The sequence below is a fragment of the Pristiophorus japonicus genome, unplaced genomic scaffold (assembly GCF_044704955.1).
Source record: "Pristiophorus japonicus isolate sPriJap1 unplaced genomic scaffold, sPriJap1.hap1 HAP1_SCAFFOLD_338, whole genome shotgun sequence".
NCBI classification, from domain to species: Eukaryota; Metazoa; Chordata; class Chondrichthyes; family Pristiophoridae; genus Pristiophorus; species Pristiophorus japonicus.
The window spans coordinates 690424-718149 of record NW_027253194.1 but is presented as its reverse complement, the minus strand read 5'-3'; the positions used below and the strand labels follow the sequence as shown (position 1 = coordinate 718149).

At 43.0% G+C, this 27726-nt stretch overlaps 1 protein-coding gene across 1 annotated transcript in view; it reads left to right on the top strand.

Annotated features, from left to right (window-relative positions):
• Positions 1-1872: 1872 nt before the first annotated feature.
• Positions 1873-27726, top strand: part of LOC139250037 (probable G-protein coupled receptor 139) — a gene marked incomplete at its 5' end in the record, with an annotated part of 114864 nt that continues 89010 nt past the window's right edge. The window contains one exon of the mRNA XM_070872600.1: positions 1873-2736. Within this exon, the coding sequence (XP_070728701.1) occupies positions 1873-2736 (864 nt within the window). The remainder of the gene's footprint in view (positions 2737-27726) is intronic.

The window sequence follows — 27726 nt, the reverse complement described above, 5'->3', positions numbered from 1 at the left end:
TCTGTGAATTGTTTTAACTGTATTTCTCTCTGGGTCATTCCCAGTCCATCACCGTGCTGTCGGCTATTGATTATGTGAATGATATTGGTCCATCAAGATTCAAATGTTCGATATTGAACTCAAGCAAAGATATTGGAAGAGTCACTTTATTCCTGAATTTCAGAATCCTCGCTACACTGCACATTTGGATCAGATCAGAAGCAGGTTTTCTAAGTTTCGGGAACTTGTCACCAAATGACGACAGGTGATTGACCTGAAACAGTCACTGTGTTTCTCTCTCCTCTGATGCTGCCTGACCTGTTGATTATCTCTCGGATTTTCTAATTTTATTTCAGACGTTCATCATCCACAGTATTTTGCTGTTGTGTTCACCGAATGCTCGCCATGTTTACTTACACACAGTGCGAAGAACAAATCCTGACATATCATACAAACCTACTTAAATCACTGAAATATCTCCTATTTTCTATGTTTCTCCTATTTTCTATATTTCTATAAAGGCCATCCAGGGGTATGAGGGAAAAGCGGGGTATGGTGTTGAGATAGAGGATCAGCCTTGATCATATTGAATGGTGGTGCAGACTCGAAGGGCCGAATGGCCCACTCCTGGTCCTATTTTCTATGTTTCTATGTTTCGAATCATTCAGTTCCAGCCAGTGCCTCATTTTCCACATTCTCCAGTTCTGCATTACTGCCACTGCTTCTGATGGTTGGAACAGATTTATCAGAGTCATTTTCATTCTCACTCAATGCTCATTCGGTCAGATTTCCAGACATTTATTTGCAATCTTTGTTTTGAATTTACAATTGACTCTCATGTATGTTTGCCACAGCTCAGTGGGTCTCTCAGTGAGAATCGGAGTAATTCTCTATTGTACCCTGCTTTCATTCAGCATAAAGAATGTCAGCTGATTGTAACTGAAGTATTAATGAGAAAACAATCCTTTGATATTTTTCCATCTCATATACGATGCACAAGTTGGAAAGCAACATGTGAAAGAAAACAAGAATAACTCTTATCCATTTGTGTTCAGATACTTTACAGAAACATTGGGCAGCACTTTACCTGTGGAATAAGTCGTCCGATTTCAATGCTAAAACAAAGCATTTAGTTGGACATTCCCTGGTCAATGATAATATTTATTTTATTCAGAGTCCATTCTTTGCCATGTTATTTGGAAATTCTTACTTTCAATGAGCGACAATTTTAACAAAAAGGTGTAAAGCTCATTGTTCAATACACTTCCTGCAGCCCAGTTATCTTTCTAACTGCTGTACATTTGTATTTAATAACCTAACATCATCATATTAGCTTCATACATTTTAAGTAGAACCACCTGTAATTATTGCAAGCCAAAATTGCAGTCGATGTTTATTTCTGTTACACTCACTTTCAGTTCTAATTAGAATCCATATCCTCAGCAGGAGCAAGAATACAATGAGGGTCTCCCTCCCTCTCCCCCCATCACCGCCCCCTCCCACCAACACAGCGGCACAGAAGCGAATCCCACCGCTCTCGGTGCTGACTGATCCCGGGACATGAAGGCTTCCTGAGAGGTTCTTGACCCGTGTGTCCCTGTTACCTCGGGCAGTGTTGTTGTCTGCTGAGCTAAAGGTAGATCTATCATTTAATGTCTCATTGATCAAACATCTGTTCATTTCATGTTGTCTTTATCCCCATTTCATTTATTGATTCCTTATTATTTTTGCAATAAACCCTGCATTCATTTCCTCAGGTACGAGAATTAGATTATATCATTTCATGTCACTAATGATTTGCAGATTGCAGACCGAATCCCATCAATCTTCTGCTCTTGCTCCCAGCCTGATGTTTAATTTAACTGGTTATTTCCTTTCCTCACAGTGAACTTAGTGACGATAATGATCCTGTCCCGGGGAAAGTGTGGACTCTCCAAATGTGTCACTCGTTACCTGGTGGCCATGGCAACAGCGGATCTACTGGTGGTGATCCTGGATCTGATACTGAGGCACATTCCGATTCGTTATGAGGAACAGTTTATTTTCGTGTATTCCATCCCCCTGTGTAATATCCACGCCGTCCTGCTCTATGCAGCCACAGACTGTTCTGTCTGGTTCACCATCACTTTCACCTTCGATCGATTTGTGGCCATTTGTTGCCAGAAGCTGAAAACTAAATATAGCACCGAGAGAACGGCGGCTGTGGTTCTGGGAACAGTGACTGTGCTGAGCTGTTTAAAGAACATACCCTGGTATTTTATGTTCACAAGTAGGTATGTGCTTGGTAACAACCCCTGGTTTTGTGATCTGTATTACACTAATTATGCATCACTGGGCTGGGCAGTATTCGAAATACTTCATTATATTCTAACCCCGTGTGTCCCATTTATTCTGATCCTGCTGCTCAATGCTCTCACTGTCAGACACATTTTAATGGCCAGCAGAGCTCGCAGGAGACTCCGGGGTCACAGCAGTGGGGAGAGTCCCAGAGACCCCGAGATGGAGAGTCGCAGGAAATCCATGATTTTATTGTTTGTTATCTCGGGGAATTTCATCCTGTTATGGGCAATGTATATGGTGGTTCTTACGGTCAACCGGATTTTTTGGATTGGACATCTTGTATATATACCTATGTTAGTAACTGAACTGGGATACATGCTGCAACAGCTGAGTTGCTGTACAAACACTGGTATATACGCCGTGACACAGACTAAGTTCCGGGAGCAGTGGAAGAATGTGCTGAAATATCCCTTTGTTGTAATTGTAAAATGCATTAAACGATAAGAAGCAGCAGAGACTTTACAGCCTCAGAACTCAATGCCGCCAGATAATGGGGGGGAAATCCCGGTTGGGGGCTTCCTTCGGACAAATGCCTCCGACCGGAGGATATTTTACGTAAACCTTCGATTCCCATCCGAGACCTTCATTCCATGTGTAGCGTTAGGGAAATGGCCTTCCCCATACGTACAGTAAAGCTGGAGTCACATGGGCCTGAAGCACCAATCACGCTGCAGTATTCTCAGTGATAATAATGGCAACTCGCTTTTTCAGAGTTCCCAATATTATCAATGTGAATAAACACCTCAATATTGAAAAGCAACAGAATAAATTAAAAAACACATCACATATTTAAAATTAATTGAAATTAAAGTTTTGTTTTGTTAATATTTTGGAACATTTTTAACATGTTTCAATAAGGTTTAAAATAAATGATCCTTGGTGGAAAGGGTTTTTACTGTAAAAATATGTATTTAAGTTTATTTTTGATAGGTTTTAGAACTCTTACACTGGTAAAAGTAATGTATCGACCTGCTTTTACCTGGTTTAATAGTTTGAAGGACATTCTTGGGGCATGATTTGGGCAAATGACCCAATCTCACCCACACAAATGGTCTTCTCCCCGGGATATGGAAAATTCATATGGAGAAATCTTTGACAGATCGGAAAAGCCGGTTTCCGGGGCATGTACACTTGGGCCTGACCTGGTGAGGCCGGAATTTAAGGCCCATGTGTCCGAGCCACTCTCCCTCATGGTGAATATTATCACACTCACTCACACACTGTCTACACAGGGCTCCCTGGGCGGGGAGTGACAATCTGTCAGGATCCTCTGCAAGGTCAGCAGTGACCTGCAAAAGGATGGCACCCCCTAAAGTACCACCTAAAGTAGCTGGTCTCCCGCCTGCACTAAGGTGGCGACATCCGTTGCCTAGACAATGGGGTAGTGTTCCTCAGGACCCCTCCCTGCCTCACATATGGATGTTCTCACTCGCGCTCGGCACAGCATATACAGCTCTGGTACCCAGCACAAAGCTGGCGGCAGGATCTATTCCCATTGGCTGGTTGATGTCACTGACCTTCCCCTTCCCAGAAGTGAGGCCAGGTGAGTTACAGCGAGAGTCGAGGGCAGCAGCAGATAGAGGTTTGTTCACCAAAGCAGTGAGTGAGTGGCTAGGGGGAGCCACTCGGCCCGGCCCTGCACCAATCCCCACAACCCAGCATGGTAAGGAGGAGGTCCAACACCAGGTACGATGGCAGCTCCTGTCGGCCAGGCTTTCCATCAGTGCCACTCAACCCGGCACTGGGTAAGCAACCGACTGTACCAGTGACACTCCTCCTAATGTTTAACTGTGCTGTGGAAAATTCTGCCGTTCCTTCTGGTCCTGTAAAGTATGAAGTAGTGTGGAGAGTAGTTCAGTCTGTGGCAAGTATTCTCGAGGTGAGAATAATTTCTGATAGATAATGGATATCCTACAGGAGATATAGTGGGTATACTACAGGAGATATAGTGGGTATACTACAGGAGATATAGTGGGTATACTACAGGAGATATAGTGGGTATACTACAGGGGATATAGTGGGTATACTACAGGAGGTATAGTGGGTATACTACAGGAGATATAGTGGGTATACTACAGGAGATATAGTGGGTATACTACAGGAGATATAGTGGGTATACTACAGGAGATATAGTGGGTATACTACAGGAGATATAGTGGGTATCCTACAGGAGATATAGTGGGTATACTACAGGAGATGTAGTGGGTATACTACAGGAGATATAGTGGGTATACTACAGGAGATATAGTGGGTATACTACAGGAGATATAGTGGGTATACTACAGGAGATATAGTGGGTATACTACAGGAGATATAGTGAGTATCCTACAGGAGATATAGTGGGCATCCTAGAGGAGGTATAGTGTGTATACTACAGGAGATATAGTGAGTATCCTACAGGAGATGTAGTGGGTATCCTACAGGAGATATAGTGGGTATACTACAGGAGATATAGTGAGTATCCTACAGGAGATATAGTGGGCATCCTAGAGGAGGTATAGTGTGTATCCTACAGGAGATATAGTGGGTATCCTACAGGAGATATAGTGGGTATCCTACAGGAGATATAGTGGCTATCCTGCAGAAGATACAGTGTGAATCTGACAGGAGATATAGAGGGTATCCTACAGGAGATATAGTGGGTATACTACAGGAGATATAGTGGGCATCCTAGAGGAGGTATAGTGTGTATCCTACAGGAGATATAGTGGGTATCCTACAGGAGATATAGTGTGTATCCTACAGGAGATATAGAGGGTATCCTACAGGAGATATAGTGAGTATCCTACAGGAGATATAGTGGGTATCCTACAGGAGATATAGTGAGTATCCTACAGGAGATATAGAAGGTATCCTACAGGAGATATAGTGGGTATACTACAGGAGATATAGTGAGTATCCTACAGAAGATATAGTGGGCATCCTAGAGGAGGTATAGTGTGTATCCTACAGGAGATATAGTGGGTATCCTACAGGAGATATAGTGGGTATCCTACAGGAGATATATTGGCTATCCTGCAGAAGATACAGTGTGAATCTGACAGGAGATATAGAGGGTATCCTACAGGAGATATAGTGGGTATACTACAGGAGATATAGTGGGCATTCTAGAGGAGGTATAGTGTGTATCCTACAGGAGATATAGTGAGTATCCTACAGGAGATATAGTGAGTATCCTACAGGAGATATAGTGAGTATACTACAGGAGATATATTAAGTATCCTACAGGAGATATAGTGAGTATCCTACAGGAGATATAGTGGGTATCCTACAGGAGATATAGTGGGTATCCTACAGGAGATATAGTGGGTATCCTACAGGAGATATAGTGGGTATCCTGCAGAAGATATAGTGGGTATACTACAGGAGATATAGAGGGTATCCTGCAGAAGATATAGTGGGTATACTACAGGAGATATAGAGGGTATCCTGCAGAAGATATAGTGGGTATACTACAGGAGATATAGAGGGTATCCTGCAGAAGATACAGTGGGTATACTACAGGAGATATAGTGGCTATCCTGCAGAAGATACAGTGTGAATCTGACAGGAGATATAGAGGGTATCCTACAGGAGATATAGTGGCTATCCTGCAGAAGATACAGTGGGTATACGACAGGAGATATAGTGGGTATACTACAGGAGATATAGAGGGTATCCTACAGGAGATATAGTGGGTATACTACAGGAGATATAGTGGGTATCCTGCAGAAGATACAGTGTGAATCTGACAGGAGATATAGAGTGTATCCTACAGGATATATATTGGGTATACTACAGGAGTTATAATGGGTATCCTACAGGAGATATATTCGGTATCCAGAGGAGATATAGTGGGTATCCTACAGGAGATATAGTGGGTTTCCTACAGGAGGTATAGTGGGTATCCTACAGGAGGTATAGTGAGTATCCTACAGGAGAAATAGTAGGTATACTACAGGAGATATAGTGGGTTTCCTACAGGAGAAATAGTAGGTATACTACAGGAGATATAGTGGGTGTCCTACAGGAGATATATTCGGTATCCAGAGGAGATATAGTGAGTATCCTACAGGAGATATAGTGAGTATCCTACAGGAGATATAGTGGGTATCCTACAGGAGATATAGTAAGTATCCTACAGGAGATATAGTAAGTATCCAACAGGAGATATAGAGGGTATCCTACAGGAGATATAGTAAGTATCCTACAGGAGATATAGTGAGTATCCTACAGGAGATATAGTGAGTATCCTACAGGAGATATAGTGAGTATACTACAGGAGATATAGTAAGTATCCTACAGGAGATATAGTGAGTATCCTACAGGAGATATAGTGGGTATCCTACAGGAGATATAGTGGGTATCCTACAGGAGATATAGTGGGTATCCTACAGGAGATATAGTGGGTATCCTGCAGAAAATATAGTGGGTATACTACAGGAGATATAGAGGGTATCCTGCAGAAGATATAGTGGGTATACTACAGGAGATATAGAGGGTATCCTGCAGAAGATATAGTGGGTATACTACAGGAGATATAGAGGGTATCCTGCAGAAGATATAGTGGGTATACTACAGGAGATATAGTGGCTATCCTGCAGAAGATACAGTGGGTATACTACAGGAGATATAGTGGCTATCCTGCAGAAGATACAGTGTGAATCTGACAGGAGATATAGAGGGTATCCTACAGGAGATATAGTGGCTATCCTACAGAAGATACAGTGGGTATACGACAGGAGATATAGTGGGTATACTACAGGAGATATAGAGGGTATCCTACAGGAGATATAGTGGGTATACTACAGGAGATATAGTGGGTATCCTGCAGAAGATACAGTGTGAATCTGACAGGAGATATAGAGGGTAACCTACAGGAGATATAGTGGGTATACTACAGGAGATATAGTAAGTATCCTACAGGAGATATAGTGGGTATCCTACAGGAGATATAGTGAGTATCCTACAGGAGATATAGTGAGTATCCTACAGGAGATATAATGGGTATACTACAGGAGTTATAATGGGTATCCTACAGGAGATATATTCGGTATCCAGAGGAGATATAGTGGGTATCCTACAGGAGATATAGTGGGTTTCCTACAGGAGGTATAGTAAGTATCCTACAGGAGATATAGTAAGTATCCAACAGGAGATATAGAGGGTATCCGACAGGAGATATAGTAAGTATCCTACAGGAGATATAGTGAGTATCCTACAGGAGATATAGTGAGTATCCTACAGGAGATATAGTGGGTATCCTACAGGAGATATAGTGAGTATCCTACAGGAGATATAGTGAGTATCCAACAGGAGATATAGTGAGTATCCTACAGGAGATATAATGAGTAACTTACACGGGATATACAGGGTATCCTACAGGAGATATAGTGAGTATCCGACAGGAGGTAGAGTGGGTAATCTAAACGAGATACAGTGGGTATCCTACAGGAGGTTTAGTGCATAACCTCCAGGAGATATAGTGGGTATCCTACAGAAGGTATAGAGGGTATCCTACACTAGATGTAGTGGATATCCTACAGGAGATATCGTGCATAACCTCCAGGAGATATAGTGGGTATCCTACAGGAGAAATTGTGGGTATCCTACAGAAGGTATAGAGGGTATCCTGCGGGAGATATAGTGGGTATCCTGCAGGAGGTATAGTGGGTATCCTACAGGTGGTATAGTGGATATCCTACAGGGGATATAGTGGGTATACTACAGAAGATATAGTGGGTATCCTACAGGAGATATAGTGGGTATCCTGCAGGAGGTATAGTGAGTATCTGACAGGAGATATATTGTGTATGCTACAGGAGTTATATTGGGTATCCTACAGGAGAAATAGTAGTTATCCTACAGGAGATATAGTGGGTGTCCTACAGGAGGTATAGTGGGTATCCTACAGGAGATATCGTGGGCATACGACAGGAGATATAGTGGGTATCCTACAGGAGGTATAGTTGGTATCCTACAGGAGGTATAGTGGGAATCCTACAGGAGATATCGTGAGTATCCTACAAGTAGTACATTGCCTATCCTACAGGAGGTATATTGGGTATCCTACAGGAGATATAGTCGGTATCCTGCAGGAGATAAAATGGGTACCTACAGGCAATATAGTGGGTATCCTACAGATGATATAGTGGGTATCCAATAGGAGATAAAATGGGTATCCTACAGGAGGTATAGTGGGCATCCTAGAAGAGGTATATTGGGTATCCCACAGGAGATAAAATGGGTACCTACAGGCAATATAGTGGGTATCCTACAGAATATATAGTGGGTATCCTAGAAGAGCTATTTTGGGTATCCTACAGGAGGTATATTGGATATCCCACAGGAGAAATAGTCGATATCCTACAGGAGATATAGTGGGTATCCTACATGAGATATAGTAGGTATCCTAGAAGAGGTATTTTGATTATCCTACAGGCGAGATAGTGGGTATGTGACAGGAGATATAGTAAGTATATTGCAGGAGATATCGTGGATATCCAACAGGTGATATAGTGGGTATCCTACAGGAGATAAAATGGGTACCTACAGGCAATATAGTGGGTATCCTACAGGAGATATAGTGGGTACTCTACAGGAGATATAGTAGGTATACTACAGGAGATATAGTGGGTATCCGACAGGAGATATAGTAGGTATACTACAGGAGATATAGTGGGTATCCTACAGGTGATATAGTGGGTACCCTACACGAGATATAGTGGGTGTCCTACAGGAGATACAGTGGGTATCCTACAGGAGATACAGTGGGTATCCTAGAGGAGATATAGTGGGCATACTGCCGGAGTTATAGTGGTTATGCTACAGAAGATACAATAGGTACCCTGCAGGAGATATAGTTGGTATCTTACAGGCGATACAGTGGCTATCCTACAGGAGATATAGTGGGTATCCTACAGGAGGTATAGTGGGTATCCTACAGGAGAAATAGTGGGTATCCTACAGGAGATATAGTGGGTATCCTAGAGGAGGTATAGTGGGTATCCTAGAGGAGGTACAGTGGGTATCCTACAGGAGATATGGTGGGTATCTGAAAGAATATATAGTGGGTATCCTACAGGAGATATAGTGGGTATCCTACATTAGGTATAGAGGGTATCCTACAGGAGATATAGTGGGTATCCTACAGGAGATAGAGGGCGTATCCTACAGGAGATATAGTGGGTATCCTACAGGAAATATAGTGGGTATCCTACAGGAGATATAGTGTGCATCGTACAGGAGATATATTGGGTAAACTACAGGAGGTATAGTGGGTATACTACAGGTGATATAGTGGGTATCCTACAGGAGAAATAGTGGGTATCCTACAGGAGATATAGTGGTATCCTACAGAAGGTATAGTGGGTATACTACAGGAGATATAATAGGTATCCTACATGTGATATTGTGGATATACTACAGGAGATGTAGAGGGTATACTACATGAGGAATAGTGTGCATCCTACAGGAGGTACAGATGGTATCCTACAGGAGATATAGTGGGTATCCTACAGGTGATATAGTGGGTACCCTACACGAGATATAGTGGGTATCCTACAGGAGATGTAGTGTGCATCGTACAGGAGATATATTGGGAATACTACAGGAGGTATAGTGGGTATACTACAGGAGATATAGAGGGTATCCTAGAGGAGGTATAGTAGGTATACTACAGGATTTATAGTGGGTATCGGACAAGAGATATAATAGGTACCCTGCAGGAGATATAGTGGGTATCCTACAGGAGGTATAGTGGGTATCCTACAGGAGATGTAGTGGTATCCCAAAGGTGACATCGTGGATATACTGCAGGAGATGTAGAGGGTATACTACATGAGGTATAGTGTGCATCCTACAGGAGGAACAGATGGTACCCTACATGAGATATAGTGGGTATCCTACAGGAGATATAGTGGGTATCCTATAGGAGATATAGTGGGTATCCTACAGGAGATATAGAGGTTATGCTGCAAAAGATATATTTGGTATCCAGAGGAGGTACAGAGGGTATCCTACAGGAGATATAGTGGGTATCTTAGAGGAGATATAGTGGGTATACTACAGGAGTTATAGTGGGTATCCTACAGGAGATATAGTTGGTATCCTGCAGGAGATATAGAGGGTATCCTACAAGAGGTATATTGGGTATCCTACAGGAGGTATATTGGGTATTCTACAGGAGAAATAGTGGGTATCCTACAGGGGATATAGTGGGTAGCCTACAGGTGATATAGTGGGTATCCTAGAGGAGATATAGTGGGTATACTACAGGAGTTATTCGTGGGTTTACTACAGGAGATATTTTGGGTATCCTACAGGAGGGATAGAGGGTATTCTACCAGACACATAGTGCATATCGTACATGAAGTATACAGGGTAGCCTACAGGAGATACAGTGGGTATCCTACAGGAGATATAGTGGGCATCCTACAGGAGATATAGTGGGTATCCTACAGGAGTTATAGTGGGAATCCTACAGTAGATATATTGAGAAACCTGTAAGAGATACAGTGGGAATCCGACAAGAGATATAGTGGTTATACTACAGGAGATATAGTGGGTATCCTACAGGAGGTATAGTGGGTATCCTACATTAGGTATAGAGGGTATCCTACAGGAGATATAGTGGGTATCCTACAGGAGGTATAGTGGGTATCCTACAGCAGATAGAGTGGGTATCCTACAGGAGATATAGTGTGTATCCTACAGGAGATATAGTGGTATCCTACAGGAGATATAGTGGGTATCCTACAGGAGATATAGTGGGTATCCTACAGGAGATATAGTGGATATCCTACAGGAGATATAGTGTGCATCGTACAGGAGATATATTGGGTATACTACAGGAGGTATAGTGGGTATACTACAGGTGATATAGTGGGTATCCTACAGGAGATGTAGTGGTATCCTACAGGAGATATAGTGGGTATCCTACAGGAGGTACAGTTGGTATCCTACAGGAGATATAGTGGGTGTCCTACATGAAATATTGTGGGTATCCTACAGGTGATATAGTGGGTATGCTACAAGAGATATAGGTGGTATCCTACAGGAGCTAGAGAGATTATGCTGCAGGTGATATTTTGTATATCCAGAGGAGGCACAGACGGATCCTACAGGAGATATAGTGGGTATCCTACAGGCAATATAATGGGTATCCAACAGGAGATATAGTGGGTACACTACACGATATATTGTGGGTATCCTACAAGAGATATAGTGGGTACACTACACGATATATTGTGGGTATCCTACAGGAGATATAGTGGGTATCCTACAGGAGATATAGTGGGTATCCTACAGGAGATATAGTGGGTATCCTGCAGGAGATATAGTGGGTATACTACAGGAGATATAGTGGGTACACTACACGATATATTGTGGGTATCCTACAGGAGATATAGTGGGTATCCTGCAGGAGGTATAGAGGATATCTTACCAGAGATATAGTGGGTATCGTACAGGAAGTATACAGGGTAGACTACAGGAGATACAGTGGGTATCCGACAGGAGATATAGTGTGTATCCTACAGCAGATATAGAGGGTATCTTATTGGAGATCTCGTGTGCATCCTACAGGAGATATAGCGGGTATCCTGCAGGTGGTATAGTGCATATCGTACAGGAGATATAGTGTGTATCCTAAAGGAGATATAGTGGGAATCCTGCAGGAGATATAGTGGGTATCCTACAGGAGATATAGTGAGTATCCTACAGGAGATATAGTGGCTATACTACAGGAGATATAGTGGGTACCCTATAAGAAATGTATTGGGTATCCTACAGGAGGTATATTGGGTATCCTGCAGGAATTTCCTGGGTGTCCTACAGGAGGTTTTGTGGCTATACTACAGGGTCTATAGTGGGTATACTACAGGAGGAAAAGTGGGTATCCTACAGGAGATATAGTGGGTATCCTACAGGAGATATAGAGGGTATCCTACAAGAGGTATATTGGGTATCCTACAGGATGTATATAGGGTATCCTACAGGAGAAATAGTGCACATCATACAGGAGATATAGTGGGTATACTACAGGAGGTATAGTGGGTATACCACAGGTGATATAGTGGGTATCCTACAGGAGAAATAGTGGGTATCCTACAGGAGATATAGTGGTATCCTACAGAAGGTATAGTGGGTATACGACAGGAGATATAGTGGGTATCCTGCATGGGATTTGTGGGTATCCTACAGGAGAAATAGTGGGTATCCTACAGGAGATATAGTGGTTTCCTACAGAAGGTATAGTGGGTATACGACAGGAGATATAGTGGATACCCTGCAGGAGATATAGTGGGTATCCTACAGGAGTTATAGTGGGAATCCTACAGTAGATATATTGAGAAACCTATAAGAGATACAGTGGGAATCCGACAAGAGATATAGTGGGTATACTACAGGAGATATAGTGGGTATCCTAGAGGAGGTATAGCAGGTATTCTAGAGGAGGTATAGTGGGTATCCTACAGGAGGTACAGTGGGTATTCTACAGGAGCTATAGTGGGTATCCTACAGGAGATATAGTGGGTATCCTACAGGAGATATAGTGTGTATCCGACAGGAGGTATAGTGTGTATCCTACAGGAGATATAGTGGTATCCTACAGGATATATAGTTGGTATCCTACAGGAGATATAGTGGTATCCTACAGGATATATAGTTGGTATCCTACAGGAGATATAGTGGTATCCTACAGGAGATAGAGGGGGTATCCTACAGGAGATATAGTGTGTATCCTACAGGAGATATAGTGGTATCCTACAGGAGGTATAGTGGGTATACTACAGGTGATATAGTGGGTATCCTACAGGAGATGTAGTGGTATCCTACAGGAGATGTAGTGGTATCCTACAGGAGGTATAGTGGGTATCCTACAGGAGATGTAGTGGTATCCTACAGGAGATATAGTGCTATCCTACAGGAGGTATAGTCGGTATCCTACAGGAGATGTAGTGGTATCCTACAGGAGATATAGTGGATACACTACAGGAGATGTAGAGGGTATCCTACATGAGGTATAGTGTGCATCCTACAGGAGGTACAGAAGGTATCCTACAGGAGATATAGTGGGTATCCTACAGGAGATAGAGTGGGTATCCTATAGGAGATATAGTGGGTATCCTACAGGAGATGTAGTGGTATCCTACAGGAGGTATAGTGGGTATCCTACAGGAGATGTAGTGGTATCCTACAGGAGATATAGTGCTATCCTACAGGAGGTATAGTCGGTATCCTACAGGAGATGTAGTGGTATCCTACAGGAGATATAGTGGATACACTACAGGAGATGTAGAGGGTATCCTACATGAGGTATAGTGTGCATCCTACAGGAGGAACAGATGGTACCCTACATGAGATATAGTGGGTATCCTACAGGAGATATAGTGGGTATCCTATAGGAGATATAGTGGGTATCCTACAGGAGATATAGAGGTTATGCTGCAAAAGATATATTTGGTATCCAGAGGAGGTACAGAGGGTATCCTACAGGAGATATAGTGGGTATCTTAGAGGAGATATAGTGGGTATACTACAGGAGTTATAGTGGGTATCCTACAGGAGATATAGTTGGTATCCTGCAGGAGATATAGAGGGTATCCTACAAGAGGTATATTGGGTATCCTACAGGAGGTATATTGGGTATTCTACAGGAGAAATAGTGGGTATCCTACAGGGGATATAGTGGGTATCCTACAGGTGATATAGTGGGTATCCTAGAGGAGATATAGTGGGTATACTACAGGAGTTATTCGTGGGTTTACTACAGGAGATATTTTGGGTATCCTACAGGAGGGATAGAGGGTATTCTACCAGACACATAGTGCATATCGTACATGAAGTATACAGGGTAGCCTACAGGAGATACAGTGGGTATCCTACAGGAGATATAGTGGGCATCCTACAGGAGATATAGTGGGTATCCTACAGGAGTTATAGTGGGAATCCTACAGTAGATATATTGAGAAACCTGTAAGAGATACAGTGGGAATCCGACAAGAGATATAGTGGTTATACTACAGGAGATATAGTGGGTATCCTACAGGAGGTATAGTGGGTATCCTACATTAGGTATAGAGGGTATCCTACAGGAGATATAGTGGGTATCCTACAGGAGGTATAGTGGGTATCCTACAGCAGATAGAGTGGGTATCCTACAGGAGATATAGTGTGTATCCTACAGGAGATATAGTGGTATCCTACAGGAGATATAGTGGGTATCCTACAGGAGATATAGTGGGTATCCTACAGGAGATATAGTGGATATCCTACAGGAGATATAGTGTGCATCGTACAGGAGATATATTGGGTATACTACAGGAGGTATAGTGGGTATACTACAGGTGATATAGTGGGTATCCTACAGGAGATGTAGTGGTATCCTACAGGAGATATAGTGGGTATCCTACAGGAGGTACAGTTGGTATCCTACAGGAGATATAGTGGGTGTCCTACATGAAATATTGTGGGTATCCTACAGGTGATATAGTGGGTATGCTACAAGAGATATAGGTGGTATCCTACAGGAGCTAGAGAGATTATGCTGCAGGTGATATTTTGTATATCCAGAGGAGGCACAGACGGATCCTACAGGAGATATAGTGGGTATCCTACAGGCAATATAATGGGTATCCAACAGGAGATATAGTGGGTACACTACACGATATATTGTGGGTATCCTACAAGAGATATAGTGGGTACACTACACGATATATTGTGGGTATCCTACAGGAGATATAGTGGGTATCCTGCAGGAGGTATAGAGGATATCTTACCAGAGATATAGTGGGTATCGTACAGGAAGTATACAGGGTAGACTACAGGAGATACAGTGGGTATCCGACAGGAGATATAGTGTGTATCCTACAGCAGATATAGAGGGTATCTTATTGGAGATCTCGTGTGCATCCTACAGGAGATATAGCGGGTATCCTGCAGGTGGTATAGTGCATATCGTACAGGAGATATAGTGTGTATCCTAAAGGAGATATAGTGGGAATCCTGCAGGAGATATAGTGGGTATCCTACAGGAGATATAGTGGGTATCCTGCAGGAGATATAGTGGGTATACTACAGGAGATATAGTGGGTACACTACACGATATATTGTGGGTATCCTACAGGAGATATAGTGGGTATCCTGCAGGAGGTATAGAGGATATCTTACCAGAGATATAGTGGGTATCGTACAGGAAGTATACAGGGTAGACTACAGGAGATACAGTGGGTATCCGACAGGAGATATAGTGTGTATCCTACAGCAGATATAGAGGGTATCTTATTGGAGATCTCGTGTGCATCCTACAGGAGATATAGCGGGTATCCTGCAGGTGGTATAGTGCATATCGTACAGGAGATATAGTGTGTATCCTAAAGGAGATATAGTGGGAATCCTGCAGGAGATATAGTGGGTATCCTACAGGAGATATAGTGAGTATCCTACAGGAGATATAGTGGCTATACTACAGGAGATATAGTGGGTACCCTATAAGAAATGTATTGGGTATCCTACAGGAGGTATATTGGGTATCCTGCAGGAATTTCCTGGGTGTCCTACAGGAGGTTTTGTGGCTATACTACAGGATCTATAGTGGGTATACTACAGGAGGAAAAGTGGGTATCCTACAGGAGATATAGTGGGTATCCTACAGGAGATATAGAGGGTATCCTACAAGAGGTATATTGGGTATCCTACAGGATGTATATAGGGTATCCTACAGGAGAAATAGTGCACATCATACAGGAGATATAGTGGGTATACTACAGGAGGTATAGTGGGTATACTACAGGTGATATAGTGGGTATCCTACAGGAGAAATAGTGGGTATCCTACAGGAGATATAGTGGTATCCTACAGAAGGTATAGTGGGTATACGACAGGAGATATAGTGGGTATCCTGCAGGGGATTTGTGGGTATCCTACAGGAGAAATAGTGGGTATCCTACAGGAGATATAGTGGTTTCCTACAGAAGGTATAGTGGGTATACGACAGGAGATATAGTGGATACCCTGCAGGAGATATAGTGGGTATCCTACAGGAGTTATAGTGGGAATCCTACAGTAGATATATTGAGAAACCTATAAGAGATACAGTGGGAATCCGACAAGAGATATAGTGGGTATACTACAGGAGATATAGTGGGTATCCTAGAGGAGGTATAGCAGGTATTCTAGAGGAGGTATAGTGGGTATCCTACAGGAGGTACAGTGGGTATTCTACAGGAGCTATAGTGGGTATCCTACAGGAGATATAGTGGGTATCCTACAGGAGATATAGTGTGTATCCGACAGGAGGTATAGTGTGTATCCTACAGGAGATATAGTGGTATCCTACAGGATATATAGTTGGTATCCTACAGGAGATATAGTGGTATCCTACAGGATATATAGTTGGTATCCTACAGGAGATATAGTGGTATCCTACAGGAGATAGAGGGGGTATCCTACAGGAGATATAGTGTGTATCCTACAGGAGATATAGTGCTTTCCTACAGGAGGTATAGTGGGTATACTACAGGTGATATAGTGGGTATCCTACAGGAGATGTAGTGGTATCCTACAGGAGATGTAGTGGTATCCTACAGGAGGTATAGTGGGTATCCTACAGGAGATGTAGTGGTATCCTACAGGAGATATAGTGCTATCCTACAGGAGGTATAGTCGGTATCCTACAGGAGATGTAGTGGTATCCTACAGGAGATATAGTGGATACACTACAGGAGATGTAGAGGGTATCCTACATGAGGTATAGTGTGCATCCTACAGGAGGTACAGATGGTATCCTACAGGAGATATAGTGGGTATCCTACAGGAGATAGAGTGGGTATCCTACAGGAGATATAGTGGGTATCCTACAGGAGATATAGTGTGTATCCTACAGGAGATATAGAGGGTATCCTACAGGAGATATAGTGCGTATCCTACAGGAGATATAGTGGGTATCCTACAGGAGATATAGTGTGTATCCTACAGGAGATATAGAGGTTATGCTTCAGGAGATATTTTTGATATCCAGAGGAGGTACAGAGGGTATCCTACAGCAGATATAGTGGGTATCCTACAGGAGCTATAATGGGTATCCTACAAAAGATAGTGTGGTATACTAGAGGAGATATAGTGGGTGTCCTACATGAAATATTGTGGGTATCCTGCAGGAGATATATTGGGTAACATACAGGAGATATATGGGTATCCTACAGGTGATATAGTGGGTATGCTACAAGAGATGTAGGCGGTATCCTACAGGAGTTAGAGAGATTATGCTGCAGGTGATATTTTGTATATTCAGAGGAGGCACAGACGGATCCTACAGGAGATTTCCTGGATGTCCTACAGGAGATTTTGTGGCTATACTACAGGAGATATAGTGGGTATCCTACAGGAGGTATAGAGATTATGCTACAGTAGATATTTTGTGTATCCTACAGGAGGTATAGAGGTTATCCTACCAGAGATATAGTGGGTATCGTACAGGAAGTATACAGGGTAGCCTCCAGGAGATACAGTGAGTATCCGACAGGAGGTATCGTGTGCATCCTACAGGAGATCTAGAGGGTATCCTACAGGAGATCTAGTGTGCATCCTACAGGAGATATAGAGGATATCCTACAGGAGGTATAGTGGGTATCGTAAATGAGATATAGTGGGTATCCTACAGGAGCTATAGTGGCTATCCTACAGGAGGTATAGTGGATATCCTACAGGAGATGTAGAGGGTATCCTACAGGAGGTATAGTGGGTATCCTACAGATGATATAGAGGGTATCCTACAGGAGGTATAGTGGGTATCCTACAGGAGGTATAGTGCGTATCCTACATGTGAAATATTGAGAATCCTATAAGAGATACAGTGGGAATCCGACAAAAGATATGGTAGGTATACCACAGGAGATATAGTGGGTATCCTGCAGGATATATTGTGGGTATCCTACAGGAGATATAGTGGGTATCCTACATGAGGTATATTGGGTACCCTACAGGAGATATAGTGGGTATCCTACAGGAGATATAGTGGGTATCCTACAGGAGATATAGTGGGTATCCTACAGCAGATAGAGTCGGTATCCTACAGGAGATATGGTGTGTAACCGACAGGAGGTATAGTGTGTATCCTACAGGTGATATAGAGGGTATCCTACAGGAGGTACAGTGGGTATCCTGCAGGAGATATAGTGGATACCCTACAGGAGTGATAGTGGGTATCCTACAGGCAGAATTGTGGGTATCCTACAGGAGATATAGTGGATATCCTACAGAATATATAGTGGGTATCCGACAGGAGATATAGTAGGTATACCACAGGAGATATAGTAGGTATACCACAGGAGATATAGTGGGTATCCTACAGGATATATAGTGAGTATCGGAAAGGAGATATAGTGGGTATCCTACATGAGGTATAGAGGGTATCCTACAGGAGATATCGTGGATATCCGACAGGAGATATAGTGGGTATCCTGCAGGGGATATAGTGGGTATACTACAGGAGATATAGTGTGTATCCTACAGGAGATATAGTGGGTACCCTGCAGGAGATATAGTGGGTATCCTACAGGAGTTATAGTGGGAATCCTACAGTAGATATATTGAGAATCCTATAAGAGATACAGTGGCAATTCGACAAGAGATATAGTGGGTATACTACAGGAGATATAGTGGGTATCCTAGAGGAGGTATAGTGGGTATCCTGCAGGAGGTACAGTGGGTATTCTACAGGAGCTATAGTGGGTATCCAACAGGAGATATAGACGGTATCCTACATAAGGTATAGAGGGTATCCTACAGGAGATATAGTGGGTATCCTACAGCAGATAGAGTGGGTATCCTACAGTTGATATAGTGTGTATCCGACAGGAAGTATAGTGTGTATTCTACAGGAGATATAGAGGGTATCCTACAGGAGGAATAGTGTGCATTCTGCAGGAGTTACAGAGGGTATCCTACAAGAGGTATAGTGGGTATCCTACAGGAGGTATAGTGGGTATCCTACAGGAGATATAATAGGTACGCTGCAGGAAGTATAGTGGGTATCCTACAGGAGGTATAGTGGGTATCCTACAGGAGGTATAGTGGATATCCCAAAGGAGATATAGTGGGTATCCTACATGAGGTATATTGGGTATCCTACAGGACGTATATCGGGTATCCTACTGGAGAAATAGTGGGTATCCTACAGGAGATAAAGTGGATATCCGACAGGAGAAATAGTGGGTATACTACAGGAGATAAAGTGGATATCCGACAGGAGAAATAGTGGGTATACTACAGGAGATAAAGTGGATATCCGACAGGAGAAATAGTGGGTATACTACAGGAGTTATAGTGGGTATCCTACAGGAGATATAGTGGGTATCCTACAGGAGATAAAGTGGATATCCGACAGGAGAAATAGTGGGTATCCTACAGGCGATAAAGTGGATATCCGACAGGAGAAATAGTGGGTATCCTACAGGAGATATTGTGGGTATCCTATAGGAGGTATAGAAGTTATTCAACAGGAGATACCGTGGGTATCCGATAGGAGATATAGTGGTATCTGACAGGAGTTTTAGTGGGTATCCTACAGGAGATATAGTGGGTATCCTACAGGCAATATAGTGGGTATCCTACAGGAGATATAGTGGGTATACTACAGGAGATATAGTGGGTATACTACAGGAGATATAGTGGGTATCCTACAAGAGATATAGTGGGTATCGTACAGGAGTTATAGTGGGTATCCTACAGGAGGTATATTGGGTATACTACAGTGGAAATAGTGGCTATTCTACAGGAGATATAGTGGGTATCCTACAGGAGATATAGTGGCTATCCTACAGGAGGTATAGTGGGTGTCCAAGGAGAGATATAGTGGGTATCTTACACGAGATATAGTGTGTATACTACAGGAGTTATACTCGGTATCCTACAAGAAATATAATGGGTATCCTACAGGAGGAATAGTGGGTATCCTACAGGAGATAATTTGGGATTCTTATGAGATATACAGTGGGAATCCGACAAGAGATATAGTGGGTATACTACAGGAGAAATAGTGCGTATCCTACAGGAGATATAGTGGGTATCCGACAGGAGGTATAGTGAGTACTCGACAGGAGATATTGTGGGTATTTTACAGGAGATATAGTGGGTATCCTTCAGGAGATTTTGTGGCTATACTACAGGAGATATAGTGGGTACCCTATAAGAGATGTATTGGGTATCCTACAGGAGGTATATTGGGTATCCTGCAGGAGATTTCCTGGGTGTCCTACAGGAGATTTTGTGGCTATACTACAGGAGATATAGTGGGTACGCTACAGGATATATAGTGGGTATCCATCAGGAGATATAATGGGTATCTTAAAGGTGATATAGTGGCAATCCTACAGGAGTTATATAGCGGGTATCATGCAAGAGATGTAGTGGGTATCAAACAGGAGATATAGTGGGTAACCTACAGGAGATATAGGGGTTAACCTACAGGAGATATAGTGGGTATCATACAGGAGATATAGGGGGTATCCTACAGGAGGTATAGAGATTATGCTACAGTAGATATTTTGTGTATCCTACAGGAGGTATAGAGATTATCCCACCAGAGATATAGTGGGTATCGTACAGGAAGTATACAGGGTAGCCTCCAGGAGGTACAGTGAGTATCCGACAGGAGGTATCGTGTGCATCCTACAGGAGATCTAGAGGGTATCCTACAGGAGATCTAGTGTGCATCCTACAGGAGATATAGAGGATATCATACAGGAGGTATAGTGGGTATTGTAAAGGAGATATAGTGGGTATCCTACAGGAGATATAGTGTGTATCGTACAGGATATATAGTGTGTATCCTTTAGGAGATATAGTGGGTATCCTACAGGAGCTATAGTGGCTATCCTACAGGAGGTATAGTGGATATCCTACAGGAGATGTAGAGGGTATCCTACAGGAGGTATAGTGGGTATCCTACAGATGATATAGAGGGTATCCTACAGGAGGTATAGTGGGTATACTGCAGGAGATATAGTGGGTATCCTACAGGAGATATAGTGGGTATCCTACAGGAGATATAGTGGGTATCCTACAGGCAATATAGTGGGTATCCTACAGGAGATATAGTGGGTAAACTACAGGAGATATAGTGGGTATCCTACAAGAGATATAGTGGGTATCGTACAGGAGGTATAGTGGGTACCCTACAGGAGGTATATTGGGTATTCTACAGGGGAAATAGTGGCTATTCTACAGGAGATATAGTGCGTATTCTACAGGAGATATAGTGGCTATCCTACAGGAGATATAGTGTGTATCCTACAGGAGATATAGTGGGTATCGTACAGGAGGTATAGTGGGTATCCTACAGGAGATAATTTGGGATTCTTATGAGATATACAGTGGGAATCCGACAAGAGATATAGTGGATATACTACAGGAGATATAGTGGGTATTCTACAGGAGATATAGTGGGTATCCGACAGGAGGTATAGTGAGTACTCGACAGGAGATATTGTGGGTATTTTACAGGAGATATAGTGGGTATCCTTCAGGAGATTTTGTGGCTATACTACAGGAGATATAGTGGGTACCCTATAAGAGGTGTATTGGGTATCCTACAGGAGGTATATTGGGTATCCTGCAGGAGATTTCCTGGGTGTCCTACAGGAGATTTTGTGGCTATACTACAGGAGATATAGTGGGTACGCTACAGGATATATAGTGGGTATCCATCAGGAGATATAATGGGTATCTTAAAGGAGATATAGTGGCAATCCTACAGGAGTTATATAGCGGGTATCATGCAAGAGATATAGTGGGTATCGAACAGGAGATATAGTGGGTAACCTACAGGAGATATAGGGGTTAACCTACAGGAGATATAGTGGGTATCATACAGGAGATATAGGGGGTATCCTACAGGAGGTATAGAGATTATGCTACAGTAGATATTTTGTGTATCCTACAGGAGGTATAGTGGTTATCCTACCAGAGATATAGTGGGTATCGTACAGGAAGTATACAGGGTAGCCTCCAGGAGGTACAGTGAGTATCCGACAGGAGGTACCGTGTGCATCCTACAGGAGATCTAGAGGGTATCCTACAGGAGATCTAGTGTGCATCCTACAGGAGATATAGAGGATATCATACAGGAGGTATAGTGGGTATTGTAAAGGAGATATAGTGGGTATCCTACAGGAGCTATAGTGGCTATCCTACAGGAGGTATAGTGGATATCCTACAGGAGATGTAGAGGGTATCCTACAGGAGGTATAGTGGGTATCCTACAGATGATATAGAGGGTATCCTACAGGAGGTATATTGGGTATCCTACAGGAGATATAGTGGGTATCCTACAGGAGATATAGTGGGTATCCTACAGGCAATATAGTGGGTATCCTACAGGAGATATAGTGGGTAAACTACAGGAGATATAGTGGGTATCCTACAAGAGATATAGTGGGTATCGTACAGGAGGTATAGTGGGTATCCTACAGGAGGTATATTGGGTATTCTACAGGAGATATAGTGGCTATCCTACAGGAGATATAGTGTGTATCCTACAGGAGATATAGTGGGTGTCCAAGAAGAGATATGGTGGTTATCCTGCAGGAGATATAGTGGGTATCCTACAGGAGATATAGTGGGTATCCTACAAGAGATATAGTGGCTATCCTACAGGAGATATAGTGTGTATCGTACAGGAGGTATAGTGGGTATACTGCTGGAGATATAGTGGGTATCCTACAGGAGGTATAGTGGGTATTCGACAGGAGGTATAGTGGGTATCCTACAGGAGATATAGTGGGTATCGTACGGGAGGTATAGTGGCTATCCTACAGGAGAAATAGTGGGCATCCTACAGGAGATTTCCTGGGTGTACGATAGGAGATATAGTGGGTTTCCTACAGGAGATATAGTGGGTATCGTACAGGAGGTATAGTGGGTATCCTACAGGAGAAATAGTGGGCATCCTACAGGAGATTTCCTGGGTGTACGATAGGAGATATAGTGGGTTTCCTACAGGAGATATAGTGGGTATCCTACAGGCAATATAGTGGCTATCCTACAGGAGATATAGTTGGTATTCTACAGGAGATATAGTGGGTATCCTGCAAGAGATATAGTGGGTATCCTGCAAGAGATATAGTGGGTAACCTACAGGAGATATAGGGGGTAAACTACAGGAGATATAGGGGGTAACCTACAGGAGATATAATGGGTATCCTACAGGAGATATAGGGGGAATCCGACAGGAGCTATAGAGATTATGCTACAGTAGATATTTTGTGTATCCTACAGGAGGTATACAGGGTATCCTACAGGAGGTATAGTGTGTATCCAACAGGATGTATCATGTGTATCCTACAGGAGATATAGTGGGTATCCTACAGGAGATATAGTGTGAATCCAACAGGAGCTATCGTGGGTATCCTACAGGAGATATACTGGGTATCCTATAGGACAAAGGGTGGGTGTACTACAGAAGGTATAATGGGTATCCGACAGGACATATAATGGGTATCCTGCAGACATATAATGGGTATCCTACAGGAGATATAGTGAGTATCCTACAGGAAATATAGTGGGTGTCCAACAAGTGATATAGTAGTTATCCTGCAGGAGATATAATGTTTATGCTACAGGAGATATAGTGGGTATCCTACAGGAGTTATAGTGGGTATCCTACAGGAGATATAGTGGGTATCCTACAGGAGATATAGTGGGTATCCTACAGGAGATATAGTGAGTATCCTACAGGAAATATTGTGGGTATCCTACAGGTGGTATAGAAGTTATTCAACAGGAGGTATAGAGGGTATCCTACAGGAGATACCGTGGGTATCCGATAGGAGATATAGTGGTATCTGACAGGAGTTTTAGTGGGTATCCTACAGGAGATATAGTGGGTATCCTACAGGAGATATAGTGGGTATCCGACAGGAGGTATCGTGAGTACTCGACAGGAGATATTGTGGGTATTTTACAGGAGATATAGTGGGTATCCTTCAGGAGATTTTGTGGCTATACTACAGGAGATATAGTGGGTACCCTATAAGAGGTGTATTGGGTATCCTACAGGAGGTATATTGGGTATCCTGCAGGAGATTTCCTGGGCGTCCTACAGGAGATTTTGTGGCGATACTACAGGAGTTATAGTGGGTACGCTACAGGATATATAGTGGGTATCCATCAGGAGATATAATGGGTATCTTAAAGGAGATATAGTGGCAATCCTACAGGAGTTATATAGCGGGTATCATGCAAGAGATGTAGTGGGTATCAAACAGGAGATATAGTGGGTAACCTACAGGAGATATAGGGGTTAACCTACAGGAGATATAGTGGGTATCATACAGGAGATATAGGGGGTATCCTACAGGAGGTATAGAGATTATGCTACAGTAGATATTTTGTGTATCCTACAGGAGGTATAGAGGTTATCCTACAAGAGATGTAGTGGGTATCGTACAGGAAGTATACAGGGTAGCCTCCAGGAGGTACAGTGAGTATCCGACAGGAGGTATCGTGTGCATCCTACAGGAGATCTAGAGGGTATCCTACAGGAGATCTAGTGTGCATCCTACAGGAGATATAGAGGATATCATACAGGAGGTATAGTGGGTATTGTAAAGGAGATATAGTGGGTATCCTACAGGAGATATAGTGTGTATCGTACAGGATATATCGTGTGTATCCTTTAGGAGATATAGTGGGTATCCTACAGAAGCTATAGTGGCTATCCTACAGGAGGTATAGTGGATATCCTACAGGAGATGTAGAGGGTATCCTGTATCCTACAGGAGGTATAGTGGGTATCCTACAGATGATATAGAGGGTATCCTACAGGAGGTATAGTGGGTATACTGCAGGAGATATAGTGGGTATCCTACAGGCAATATAGTGGGTATACTACAGGAGATATAGTGGGTAAACTACAGGAGATATAGTGGGTATCCTACAAGAGATATAGTGGGTATCGTACAGGAGGTATAGTGGGTATCCTACAGGAGGTATATTGGGTATTCTACAGGGGAAATAGTGGCTATTCTACAGGAGATATAGTGGGTATTCTACAGGAGATATAGTGGCTATCCTACAGGAGATATAGTGTGTATCCTACAGGAGATATAGTGGGTGTCCAAGAAGAGATATGGTGGTTATCCTGCAGGAGATATAGTGGGTATCCTACAGGAGATATAGTGGGTATCCTACAAGAGATATAGTGGCTATCCTACAGGAGATATAGTGTGTATCGTACAGGAGGTATAGTGGGTATACTGCAGGAGATATAGTGGGTATCCTACAGGAGGTATAGTGGGTATTCGACAGGAGGTATAGTGGGTATCCTACAGGAGATATAGTGGGTATCGTACAGGAGGTATAGTGGGTATCCTACAGGAGATAATTTGGGATTCTTATGAGATAGAAACATAGAAACATAGAAAATAGCTGCAGGAGTAGGCCATTCGGCCCTTCTAGCCTGCACCGCCATTCAATGAGTTCATGGCTGAACATTCAACTTCAGTACCCCATTCCTGCTTTCTCGCCATACCCCTTGATCCCCCTAGCAGTAAGGACCTCATCTAACTCCTTTTTGAATATATTTAGTGAATTGGCCTCAACAACTTTCTGTGGTAGAGAATTCCACAGGTTCACCACTCTCTGGGTGAAGAAGTTCCTCCGCATCTCGGTCCTAAATGGCTTACCCCTTATCCTTAGACTGTGACCCCTGGTTCTGGACTTCCCCAACATTGGGAACATTCTTCCTGCATCTAACCTGTCTAACCCCGTCAGAATTTTATATGTTTCTATGAGGTCCCCTCTCATTCTTCTGAACTCCAGTGAATACAAGCCCAGTTGATCCAGTCTTTCTTGATAGGTCAGTCCCTCCATCCCGGGAATCAGTCTGGTGAACCTTCGCTGCACTCCCTCAATAGCAAGAATGTCCTTCCTCAGGTTAGGAGACCAAAACTGTACACAATACTCCAGGTGTGGCCTCACCAATGCCCTGTACAACTGTAGCAACACCTCCCTGCCCCTGTACTCAAATCCCCTTGCTATGAAGGCCAACATGCCATTTGCTTTCTTAACCGCCTGCTGCACCTGCATGCCAACCTTCAATGACTGATGTACCATGACACCCAGGTCTCTTTGCACCTCCCCTTTTCCTAATCTGTCACCATTCAGATAATAGTCTGTCTCTCTGTTTTTACCACCAAAGTGGATAACCTCACATTTATCCACATTATACTTCATCTGCCATGCATTTGCCCACTCACCTAACCTATCCAAGTCGCTCTGCAGCCTCACAGCATCCTCCTCGCAGCTCACACTGCCACCCAACTTAGTGTCATCCGCAAATTTGGAGATACTACATTTAATCCCCTCATCTAAATCATTAATGTACAGTGTAAACAGCTGGGGCCCCAGCACAGAACCTTGCGGTACCCCACTAGTCACTGCCTGCCATTCTGAAAAGTACCCATTTACTCCTACTCTTTGCTTCCTGTCTGACAACCAGTTCTCAATCCATGTCAGTACACTACCCCCAATCCCATGTGCTCTAACTTTGCACATCAATCTCTTGTGTGGGACCTTGTCGAACGCCTTCTGAAAGTCCAAATATACCACATCAACTGGTTCTCCCTTATCCACTCTACTGGAAACATCCTCAAAAAATTCCAGAAGATTTGTCAAGCATGATTTCCCTTTCACAAATCCATGCTGACTTGGACCTATCATGTCACCTCTTTCCAAATGCACTGCTATGACATCCTTAATAATTGATTCCATCATTTTACCCACTACTGAGGTCAGGCTGACCGGTCTATAATTCCCTGTTTTCTCTCTCCCTCCTTTTTTAAAAAGTGGGGTTACATTGGCTACCCTCCACTCCATAGAAACTGATCCAGAGTCAATGGAATGTTGGAAAATGACTGTCAATGCATCCGCTATTTCCAAGGCCACCTCCTTAAGTACTCTAGGATGCAATCCATCAGGCCCTGGGGATTTATCGGCCTTCAATCCCATCAATTTCCCCAACACAATTTCCCGACTAATAAAGATTTCCCTCAGTTCCCCCTCCTTACTAGACCCTCTGACCCCTTTTATATCCGGAAGGTTGTTTGTATCCTCCTTAGTGAATACCGAACCAAAGTACTTGTTCAATTGGTCCGCCATTTCTTTGTTCCCCGTTATGACTTCCCCTGATTCTGACTGCAGTGGACCTACGTTTGTCTTCACCAACCTTTTTCTCTTTACATACCTATAGAAACTTTTGCAATCCGCCTTAATGTTCCCTGCAAGCTTTTTCTCGTACTCCATTTTCCCTGTCCTAATCAAACCCTTTGTCCTCCTCTGCTGAGTTCTAAATTTCTCCCAGTCCCCAGGTTCGCTGCTATTTCTGGCCAATTTGTATGCCACTTCCTTGGCTTTAATACTATCCCT